The sequence below is a fragment of the Rhagoletis pomonella genome, unplaced genomic scaffold, assembly GCF_013731165.1.
Source record: "Rhagoletis pomonella isolate Grant_MI unplaced genomic scaffold, Rhpom_1.0 Rhpom_scaffold_00002, whole genome shotgun sequence".
Lineage (NCBI taxonomy): Eukaryota > Metazoa > Arthropoda > Insecta > Diptera > Tephritidae > Rhagoletis > Rhagoletis pomonella.
The window spans coordinates 24,037,633-24,049,755 of NW_023458556.1; the positions used below are offsets into that span (position 1 = coordinate 24,037,633).

The 12,123-nt window shown below is 31.5% G+C and overlaps 3 protein-coding genes across 10 annotated transcripts in view; 1 reads left to right on the forward strand and 2 right to left on the reverse strand.

Moving 5' to 3' along the window:
• The window catches only part of LOC118733322 (D-2-hydroxyglutarate dehydrogenase, mitochondrial-like), a 468,040-nt gene that overhangs the window by 305,506 nt on the left and 150,411 nt on the right, over positions 1-12,123 (reverse strand). The gene's annotated exons all lie outside the window — the stretch shown is intronic.
• Positions 1-12,123, reverse strand: part of LOC118733321 — a 259,753-nt gene that overhangs the window by 199,655 nt on the left and 47,975 nt on the right. The window lies entirely within an intron of this gene.
• Positions 2,508-11,174, forward strand: LOC118733324. 6 transcript variants are annotated; one of them, XM_036462682.1, is made up of 3 exons: positions 2,508-2,708; positions 2,770-2,847; positions 9,834-11,174. In XM_036462682.1, the coding sequence occupies exons 1-3, from the start codon at positions 2,698-2,700 to the stop codon at positions 10,348-10,350; spliced, it is 606 nt and encodes a 201-aa protein (XP_036318575.1). In that variant the 5' UTR covers positions 2,508-2,697; the 3' UTR covers positions 10,351-11,174. The 6 variants fall into 6 exon arrangements, 1 of the variants encoding a protein (XP_036318575.1); XR_004992232.1 differs by lacking the exon at positions 9,834-11,174 and adding an exon at positions 5,674-5,717 and having other exon boundaries at positions 2,540-2,708; XR_004992230.1 differs by lacking the exon at positions 9,834-11,174 and adding an exon at positions 4,221-4,258 and having other exon boundaries at positions 2,540-2,708.

The window sequence follows — 12,123 nt, forward strand, 5'->3', positions numbered from 1 at the left end:
TTAGGAACATCGAAAGCAGAACTGATCGAAAGAATGTTTCTTAATTAAGAAAATTAGTTATAGGTTCAGTGAATGAGCTATTCTTGGTGCGAAGAATAAGGATGTCTATCAACTAAATAATAGTGGTATTGACAACAGTCGTTGCTGAGCTGCTCTGCTCTTTTACCAGACTGCCAGGCCACTTACTCACTTTGGTAAATACCACTAATGTTATTCAATCCAGCATTCAAAGTGAGGAAATAACATATACGTCGATAAACACCGTTGTGGAAACAGATGAAGCAGTTAATTATCCAACGGAATTTTTGAACTCGATTATCTTCCATACATATTCCATGACACCACATACTGAAATTGAAAATAGGTGTGCCAATTATTATGTTACGGAATATTAATCAGCCAAAACTCTGCAACTGCACGCGACTCGCAGTTAAGAAATTGATAAAGAACGTAGTGTAAGCAAAGATTTTATCGTGGCCTTTCAAAGGTGAAGAATTCCCGTGATTCCGACCGATATACCATTTCAATTTAAAAGATTACAATTCCCAATTCAATTGGCATTCGGAATCGCAATCAATAATGCTCAAGGTCAACCTTTGGAAAAGTTTGGTTTAGATTTAGATGCGGATTGCTTCTCAGATGTTGCATGTTCCCGTGTCGGCAAACCAGATATCCTTAATATATATGTAGAGAATGCAAAAACGACAAATATTGTGTGCACACAAGTACTTATTAAAAAATCGAACTCATATGAAACGTATGCTTTGTTTCGTTAATCATTTATCATCCATGTAACAGGAATATGCCACATGAAAGCGTGGCAGGGTACAGCTAGTTATTAATAAAGCTTAACGTAATCGTATTTTTTAGTTTATCCAATTTTAGCCAAAATAAATACTTGTATTTATTCAAGAGTTGATGCAACCAGGATTTTGCATTTTAATACATAGCCTTATCATGAGTTTCATTTTCCCGAACCGGTTCACTTTTCACTTTTGGTTTCCATAGGGCTATTCGCGATCCGGTGCAAATGGCCTAGCATCATTGCATTGCAAATTTGTATTGCAAATTATTTGCAATACACAAACAAAATACACGCATTTGCATTTGTCATGGCTTGGCAAATTTGCAATACCGAAAATCCATAGCATAAAAATGCTATGCATTGCATTCATAAACAAAACCAAAGCTGATGCACAAAAATTGTTTTGCAAAAGCTTTGCCATGACAGTTTAATAAAGGTCGCTCACAATCCATGGCATATTTCTGCAATTGCATAAATTTGTCAGCTCTTATACACCGAATCGCGAATAGCCCTCATGTATTTACTATGAGCGGGTGACAAACGTTCGGATGAAATTTTTTCGGGCGAAACTAAAGATAAGACAGATTTTTTTCAATGCCCATTTATTCTTCGGTCTATGTTCAGCTAGTTCAAGTTTCACTTTGTGCAAAAACTATTCAATGGGACATACATACGTAGGCACAGACGATTCATTTTTTATCTTCACGAAACTTTCACCTTGCTATGTACCTAAAATAAATAAATTTACATCAAACAAACTGATAAATTTGGGAAATAAATTTTTTTTGTTTACCTTTTGACACAAGCAAATTACTTGCAAAGGTAAATTCACCCCGATACAATACAGCAACAACAAGGGCCAGGGTGTTTTTGTTCGAAAAGCAACTTTTCAGCGGCATCGCTCAGAGCGTTCCGATAAGCAATGTTATTTTGTAACAAATTTATTATCAAACGGGGATTTAAAATTTCTTTGATATTTATTAATTAAAGTAAATCAATATATTTGGGTTTACTCGTAAAATTTATTCAGTAAACGAAACTTTATTGTAATAAATTCTAAAGTTTATTTCATTAGTGTTGAAAAGCAAGAAATTTTGTGCTACCAAAAATGTCACCTCTGGAAACTTTATGCCCATAAAGGACTTCACCACAGTTTTTTTACTGGATATACTGAGCCTCTGTCCGTAAACTCCTACGTGTTTAGCCCAAGAAACCCACACATTAGATATTTTATAAATACATATATATGTATTATATATATGTGGTCTTGTAATGTCTTTTAATGTTTCCTAACACATATGTACCCTTTGTTTTTCACATAAAAGGCACTTCGAAGAATTTGTGTCTTTATTATATGTAACAAGTTTTGTGTTGTCAATATTCGATACTTTGCCCATTTTTATATCAAAAAAGCGAGTGACCTGCCTTCGTTCGTATCAAAATAAATTCAACGATTTTTTTACCCACGCTCTAGCAACGAACGCTCGCGAACGATTAAAAATACAATCTTCTCATATTAACCAGCGTTGCCAATTTTGGTACTTTCGTACCAAAACTGGTACTTTGAAAATGATTTGGTACGTTGGTACGTTGTTTTTGATTTTGGTACTTTTTCCTTAAAGTTCGGGAAAACAATATTTTGTTTTTTATTTACATATATTTTCTATATATTATTTTCATTCGTTAATTAAAAGTCCAATAATTGAAACGAGAGCGTCAATATAATTAAATCGTCAGTACGCGAAAGTCGACTAATAGTACGCATCCTTGCGAAAGTCATCGCAAAGCCATCGATGTTATGAAAACATCGACTAACAGTGTGCATCTTTACAATTCTTGTAAACTACGCAATAAATATATGAATAAAGACAGACGAGTTTTAATGGAAATAGATGATGGACAAGTAAGAAAGCAAAATTAATTTGAATTGGAATAAATTTATTAAATTTGTGGTTTGTTTGCAGATTCGTGATTAAAAAGAAAAGGGAAAATTACAATAACAATAATCAAGAAGCCTCAAATGAAGGAGGCATGTCAGAGACGTAAGTGTTTGTGGATTTGTGTTAAATACCCAACGGAGCCAGAAGCGCTCCATTAGTTCTATTGGAGCGCTCCACATTCAGCAGTAAGCGCTCCCTTCCTAATTTCACATTTCATTGTATTTTAACATTGTGTGTCATTAGAAAGAAGCGCTCACTTGCTCCTCCCAAAAAAGCCTTTGGTGAGCATTTAAAAAGCAATGCATACAAATTTTAATTTTTACATTATATTTTTGTTTTAATAAAAGAATGGCGTTTTTGTAAACCATTTGATGGTTTTATCAAGTGTACTTACATATAAACATGGTTTTTTTCTTTTCTATGTGGTATACATACAAAAATACATACATGCATACATGTGTGTACATAAATTAACTTTTTTTCAAAAGAACTACTCAAAATGATATTTATTTCTGAGCATTGTTAGAAATTTAAAAATTTATTTTTTACTTTGCTTTTGTACTGCTCCATACTCGCTCCTTTGGGGAGCAGCTAACTTTCAGTCCGGTGGGTATGTACATACTAAAGGTCTGCATCGGAATTCAGTTTGCTTCACAGTGAAGTTTTTTTCAAATATGTATACTACTCATACTCTAACAAAGAGGGCATGGAAGGAAGAGAAGTGAAGATATTGAGCGCTGTATACATAAAAAAAGTACTCAAACAAATTATGTTCCGAAAAAAAGAGGAACATAAATCAGCAGTACCATGCTGTCAAACTTCCACAAAAAAGATGTTCCTTCACAAGTATTTTTTCAGTATTTTTGGAAGTTTTCGTTTAATGCCTACATCATGTTAATGTTAGAGCTGACTCTTATGTTAAATAGCAAACATGGAGAAACAACGTAGGATATTTAGCGAACAGCATATTTTTATAAAGAAAGTGGACTCATTTTAAACAAAGAACCAATTTTTATTTGTACAATACGATAGTTTCATTTCCCAATACCAGGCGCACATACATATGAAATAGCAACACAACAAGCATTTCAGTAAATGTTTTTAAAAATAACTTAAAGTAAGTTTGCTATAATAAGCATTTTTAATATTAAGCTTATTAAAAGTTTTTTCAAATAAACCTTTAATAAGTTTTGAGAGCGAATGTTTATAAATAACTTAAACTTATAAATTAAATGCAAATGCCAACGACATGAAGTAAATATAACATTTTTTCAATCGTAAGTGACGTGTTTACGTTTTTTAATATATATTATTAAAAGAAAAAATTAAATAAAACCGATACGGTAAAAAAAAAATCCAATCCAGGACCCGCTGCGCTAATCGGTGGAGCATTCGAGTCTTCAAATGATGAGTTCTCCTTATCCTTTCTTAGTTTAACATTCTATTAAAAATGTATTAAATTTTTTTCAGAAAAGTTCATCAATGAGAATGGCAGCGATGAAGCGGAATATATAGCTGCATCGTTTTTCCAATTTGCCAATAACCGCATGTAATTGCAAGCACGCAACAAGATGTAATAATTAACTTTTTTATGCTTAATTTTTGTGTGTTATCGTGAATTTGTATGCTAAAATGTCTATTCCCTATTTATATTTCCGCGACTGTAGATGAGTCCGCCGAAAATTCGCATTTCTTTTAGTTTCTAGATGTTAAGCAATCTATGTATGGGTTTTTAATGAAATACCTTTAAATAAAGGGTTGTAAAAATGTTTATAAAAAGCTTTCTTTTGAAAATTTTTAGTAAGTTTATATTCATACGCTTATAAACAGCTTTTTTTGAACCTTTATTATAAGTTTACACGTTTACGCTTATAAAATGCTTTCTTTTGAACATTTATTACAAGTTTATATTTCTACGCTTATAACCAATGTTCCTTTTCGATTATATTACGCTTACTTTCAAGCGTTTTATAAACAAAAAATCAACGTTTTGTAAGCTTAATGTTTATAATTGAAAACTAAAAAAAAAACTTTCTTTAAGCTTAAGCTTTCCAAACGCATACATTTGTTCAAGGCGATTTAATATAAGGTGATAGCAGGAGTACAAAAACAAAAATTTACATGTATTTTGTTTTTGCTTTGGCGGCATAAACTGTCAAAATCTGTAAGAGTGTGTGTAAAAATTCAAACAAAATTTTTCAATTTGATATCAGAAGCCGTGCGGCGAAACACATACACAAAATCAGCTGAGCTAGTAACACCACCTTATATAAATTCGCCTTGCATTTGTTTGTAGAAGATTTTAATTCGTTTGTAGAAGCCTTTGGAAATTCACAAAGTAGAATTTTGGAAATTTAAAAATTTATACAAACAATTTTCTGCTTAGAAATAGAAAACTTGTTACTTTACATGTATGAGCGCCTGGTATTGGGAAATGAAAATATCAATTTGAAAATAAAAACTGGCCATAAAGACAGGTCGCGGGAAAATGGGCACACATTTTTCGATATTAAAAAAAATTTACATAATACGTACATATGTACATAAAGCATGTATATGTATGAAAGATTGGAACTTTTTTGCAAACATTGAAGCATCCGGCCAGAAATGTAAAACAATAGTTTAAGTATATATTGGAATAAAAAGAAAATGTATGTCTTTTTTTTTGCTAACATTTAAAAGAAAAAACTTCATAAGTATTCTTATACTTCCCAACAAGCATTTCAGTAAACGTTTTTAAAAATAACTTAAATTAAGTTTGCTATAATAAGCGTTAAATAAGCATTTTCAAATTAGCTTATTAAAAGTTTTTTCAAATAAACCTTTAATAAGTTTTGAGAGCGAATGTTTATAAATAACTTAAACTTATAAATGAAATGTAAATGCCAACGACATGAAGTAGTAAATATAAAATTTTTCCAATCGTAGGTGACGTGTTTACGTTTATTAAAATATATTATTAAAAGAAAAAATTAAATAAAACCGATGTGGTAAAAAAAATCCAATCCAGGACCCGCTGCGCTAATCGGTGGAGCATTCGAGTCTTCAAATGATGAGTTCCCCTTATCCTTTCTTAGTTTAACATTCAATTAAAAATGTATTAAATTTTTTTCAGAAAAGTTCATCAATGAGAATGGCGGCGATGAAGCGGAATATATAGCTGCATCGATGTCGCTTTTCCAATTTTCTAATAACCGCAAGTAATTGAAAGCACGCAACAAGATGTAATAATTAACTTTTTTATGCTTAATTTGTATGTGTTATTGTGAATTAGTATGCTAAAATGTCTATTCCCTATTTATATTTTCGCGACAGTAGATGAGTCCGCCGAAAATTCGCATTTCGTTTAGTTTCTAGATGTTAAGCAATCTATGTATGAGTTTTTAATGAAATATCTTTAAATAAAGTGTTATAAAGATGTTTATAAAAAGCTTTCTTTTGTAAATTTTTAGTAAGTTTATATTCATACCCTTATAAAAAACTTTTTTTGAACCTTTATTATAAGTTTCACTTTTACGCTTATAAAAAGCTTTCTTTTGAACATTTATTACAAGTTTATATTTCTACGCTTATAACCAATGTTCCTTTTCGATTATATTACGTTTACTTTCAAGCGTTTTATAAACAAAAAATCAACGTTTTGTAAGCTTAATGTTTATAATTGAAAACTTAAAAAAAACTTTCTTTAAGTTTATTTTGCTTATTGGGTTCCTATGAAGTTTTCAAATACTACTGAATGCAATCAACATACTCAAGTACTCTGGAAAAGCGGAACAGTGTTTTATGTAGCAGAGCTCTGTTGAGTAACATTGCTCAGTTGCTCAAATTTATTATGTTCTCTTTTTTTGTTCTCATCTTTTTAAGTACTCTAAAATATATGTTCCATTTACTCATGTACACATGTGAAGAGTATTTCTGCTGGTATATTTGCAGTGCTTTAGTACATACATACATACATACATATGTATATCGCTAGCTTAGAGTGCAAAGTTGCTAAGTCCATTTTTTTCAATTGTACAGGAGACACAAAAAACGTTGCTAAGTAATTTTGCAAAACTTCGAATGCAATGTTTCGCGGTTTTCATTTACCCTTTATTAAAAAAAATAATAATAAAAAAGTCTGCTTTTTTACAAATTTTGTAGATAATTTTGTGACTTAGCAAATTTTCTACTTTTTTCTTAAAATTTTTTTGTTGGACTTAGCAAAATTTCCATGCATTTTTCCAATATGTACAATACGAAAAATCCACCTCGTAGGTACATTTTAAGAAACAATTTGTTAGAACAAATTGTTTAGGTTCTTTTAAAAATAATAATAACACAAGGGAACAGTGATTTTGTTGCATCAAATGCTAAAGCTATTTTTGATAGACTTTTTTATGCTGATTACTATAAGTGACCATCAATTCAACGTGCAGGGATGGTATTTTCAGAGATAGTACTCTAAACTTCTAGCTTTAATTTAAGCCTAATATCACCTTTAGTTTCTTTGCTATGGCTTCTAAAATATTGCAAAAAACGCGATTTTTTGACACTTTGACCTGGTTTGTTTTTCCAAATCTAGAGCTGATGGAGACTTTATACTTACGGATTCGTAATCAGCATAAAAAAGTCTATCCAAAACAGCTTTAACATTTGATGCAACGAAATTGTTTCTCATTTTTGTTCCGTTGTGTAATAGATTGGCGCTTACACATATGTTAGTGTTTGGCCGAGCTTCTCCTCCGATTTGTGGCGTGCGCCTTGATGTTGTCACACAAAGGGAAGGGACTTACAGTTTTACGCTGTTTTTCTTTACAGAAATACACTCGGAGGTTTGCCATTGCCTGTCGAGGGGCGACCGCTGTTAAGGATAAATCTTCTCTTCACTGAACAGGCACAACTTCTAGAAACACTAGTTTACTTATGTTTATGCATACAATATAAAAATTGCAAATATAGGAAAATGACAAAAAAATTTGTTAAACTTTTTTTTTATTTTAAAATAATCTATATATAATTGCTCAGTCATACGACTTAGTTATGGCGATCTCGTGTAGCTACAGAATTGCGTTGTATAACAAATTAAAGTGCAAGCTCCAGAGGTTATCCAGAAATTATCAGATTTCAAATCGGTGAGGTAGGTGCTAAAATATAAGCGTTTAAACATTTTCTCGACTCACTCTCAACGTATCTATATATAATTGCTCAGTCATACGACTTAGTTAGGGCTGCAATTGCGATAACCGTGTTTGTCTTAAAAGTTAAATTGGCAGAAAAATTAATAGTGAGCAGTGTAATCTATAGAAAAATATTTACCAAATATCCGTGGAATTTGTATTCGGATTCGTGTTATTCATAGTTTCGAAATTTATTTCGCGAAAGCAAAAAATAAAAATAGCTTAGATCACTTTCTTTTTTAAACACCTAGGATATCACTGACAAATTTAAAGGGCCCAGGATGACGGTAAAATTCAAAATTCTAAAAAATTTTTGATGCGATTTTTGAAATGAATGATCCAAATTAGCCGGTATACATATTTATGTATATTAAAATTTGTAGAATCAGTGGTAGAATTTTTGTATTGAAAGTGTTAAGAAAGCTTTAGTTTAAAAGCGATATACCAAATGCCTTTCACCATGAAACGGCGCCAATTTTAAAAGATTATTGCGTCTCAGACTACGGCTAATAAAGCCCTTGGTTGGATATTGTGAAAGGTTGGACTATACCTTAAAAATTACTGTTTTCTCGCGGGCCACTGTAGAAGCTATGAGTAGAGTAAGGCCCTTTAATAACTTCAAAATTATCTTGGGTTATCAGGTCTCTAGCAATACAAGATTAATTGTTGTCTTTCGCGAAGTTCTTTAAATAAATTTTAAGCTAAATACTGAGGTATATTCATGAACATCACGTTTTATTTTTTACTTAAGTTTAAATACTTAGTATCTGCAAATATTTCTTTAATGCATTCACCCGAATTTCGGGGGGTTATTACTAGTTTGTTTATAATCTGAATGATTTTCAACATATTATTATCATGAATCAGTAATAGCAAGTCTCGCCTTCAATTTGGTAATTATTACGTGCCGATCGAGTAACATTTACCAAAGTTATATCGAAAAACTTAAGTGGATCTCCAGTTTTTTTCTAAAAAAAAATATCTTTAATTTTATAGATAACCTTTAAATGAAAGAACAGGATTACAGGAAAGTATGCCAGGGAGTGACTTTTTTCGTTCAAGCTGAATGCAAAGCAATATCGTCCAATTGGAGAGTCCTCAAAAGGATTTTCCAGGATATGTTAAAGACTATTGCATTTACCTACCTACAGTTACTTTTTCACATAATGGAATTACCTAAAATATTTATGTAAACACTTGTTGCACGTCCCCTACTTTCATATAACGGCAAATTTAGAAACCACGAAAAATGGACTTAAAATGGGCCCTAATTGTATTATGTTAATGTATGCAAATACTTATATTTATGCTTGCAACTACTATTAACTTGTCAAACGATTACTAAATTTAATAAACCTTAATTTGATATATCGTCCTGTTTATAACAATTAACGCATTCCATAGATAGATATTACAAGCCAAAGTTTCATTTTCGAAATTCATACACTTTGATTCAATTGCGCGGGCTAAAGATAAGTTTTAAATTAATCTTTCTTGTCTAATAACAATTGGCTTAGACCTTAGACATCATAATATTACTATTACAATACGGTCAAATACCTTTTATTTTCCCTCATACAAAATCGACCCAGCCTAATATACATACATACATATGTACATAAATATTCAAAAATAATGTTGTTGCAAAACCCTCAATACAAATCGCATTCGATAGCGTAAAAAAAATATGCATATTTTTTTGGACTTATCAAATTTTCTGTGACTACTTTGGACTTAGCAATTTTGCACATCACGGAATAAAACGGGTAGAAATAAAACAAGTAGTTAGATCCTTTCAGAAACGGTGCATTTTCAATATTCCTTGCTTCCTGCATCAAAAACTAATTGTTCATAAAAAGTGGACTTAGCAACATTTCACTCTAAGCTAGCGATATGTAATTTTTCTATTTTGAATCACATATTTTTCAGTGCTGAAATCAAAAGAAAGTTTAGAGCTGAGTGGCTCACCACTTTCGCATGGCTGTCTAACAAAGATGGTTCAGCCTTTTGTGAGGCATGTAATAAAGGCGTAGTGAATCACTTGCCTCATTTGGAAAGGCATGAAACTATTACTGCCCACGTTAAAAATATGGAAGGAAACAGAAAGAAAATTTCAATTGACTCCTTTTTAGATGTAAATAAGAGGCAAATACATAAAATGGTACAAAACGCTGAGCTCACATTGGTAATGTTCCTGATATCGCACAATTTACCTTTCACATTGATGAACAACTTTCCTGAGCTGCTGGCTGAATGTGGTCCTGACTCAGAAGTGGCAAAACATTTGAAAATTGCAAGAACTAAAGCTACGCAATTAACGGAAACAATTTGTTTTAATACAATGAAAGAATTAATTTCGGAACTTAAGTCGAGTAAGTTTTCACTAATTATTAACGAAACAACATATGTTTCCGCAAAAAAGTGCTTAGATATGTCGCCAATCTAATTGTTCGCGATCGATTCCTAGCTTTAATAGAATTGCCAAAATGTGACGCAAATTCAGTGTTTGCAGCTATTAAAGATTTTTTCCGTGCATATGAGATTCCAATTGAAAATGTTATTGGCTTGGCTACGGACGGAGCTACCGTAATGGCGGGACATTTAAAAAGCGTAAGAACTCTATTTGAAGCGGAAACAGATATTTTTTACTTAAAATGTACATGTCACTCACTCCACCTCTGTACAAGCTATGCTTGCAAAAAATTGCCACAGCAAATAGAGTGGCTGTGTCGAAATATTTACGGGTTTTTCTCGCACAGCCCTAAGCGAGTATACGATTTTATAGAATTTCAGAACTATTGTGCGGTAAAACCACACAAAATTTTAGGGATATCCCATACAAGGTGGCTCTCATTAGAAGGAGTTATTTTGCGCATCCTTGAACAATAAGCGACCATAATTTGAAAAGCGATTTGGATATTAATTCTTTTTGGCAAAAGGTAGCAAGCTTTTAAAATGGATTGGGCGAGATAATGTTCCCGGAACTGACCAATTTTATTTTTAATTTATTAACCTTGCCGCATAGCTCTGCAGCTGCAGAAAGAAAGTTTTCGTCCCTTAATCTTATTAAAACAAGTCTTAGAAATAAATTAGAAGATAAGACTATCCATAATATTATGGTATGTAAAGAATTAGTTAAAAATGAAATGCATTATGTATGGTCTCCTGCAAGAGACTATAAGCCGATAAAGTGAAACCAACACTCACGGAAAAAACTATTAGCACTAAGAACTTTCTACAATGTGTCCAAACTTTTTTAATTTAATTTTTTTCTGGTAATTTTTCATGAAAATATAGTTAATCCTAAAACAAAAACAAAACATGAAAAAATATAATCCGCTTAAAAAGATTAAAATTCGCATGAAAATATATTGAATTCTCTTGAGTTTTGATCAGAGAAATTATATTTTTATGTTTTTTGCTGTAGTATGAATTAAATTTTTATAAAAAATAGCGGAACAATTATAATAAAAAGTTTGCGTACATTGTAAAAAGTTTTCTGTGCCAATATTTTTTTCCGTGAGTGTAGTTCGTTTTAGTTTGATTTTAAGCTTTAATTCTTTAAATCATTTTGTTAAAAATTAATATAGTGAAGTGAATTTATGTGTGCTAATTTATGTTTAAAACTTTTTGTTTCTGTATTGAAAAACAATAAATAAATAAAAACCATTTGTCCTTTATTACTGCAAAATAATCCGTGTGGCACTCTCAAAAGCGTTTTGGTACGTTTTTTGGTACGGAAAAAATTTGTGATTGCCATCACTGATATTAACACATTTTGCGATTGTATTTTACCGTGGTAAATACTTGAGCAAACGATCATTAGCGAAAACATTGCCTATGTTTTCGTTGGCAAGATTGCGCGCAATGATTACACTGGACCACAAATGTCAACTTTTTCTCTTTACCAGAAACGCCGTTATGAAATTCTTATGTAAAATCACCCCCTGATTCCGAAAATCAAGGTTATTTTTAATTCGATGGTACCGTTTTTGAGATATTTGCAATTTACCGTTTTTGCAAAAAAAAAAAAATTGGGTCCACTTTATCATATATATCTCAAGAACGAATTAAGCAATTCTAAAACGGTTTGAAGCTTTTAAAAGGTAATAAAATTTTCTATAAACTGTGCATACAACACTTTTTGCTAGGCCCTGTAGATTCAAAGATAACGAACAATCATTACCGATTTTTTCAATTTTTTTTGTAAAAATATAAA

Bases quoted from the DNA above. Each gene is read 5' to 3' on its own strand.
- LOC118733324 (XM_036462682.1), top strand. The intron at 2,848-9,833 runs GTAAGTGTTTGT...CATATTTTTCAG, and splicing joins GAAGGAGGCATGTCAGAGAC to TGCTGAAATCAAAAGAAAGT.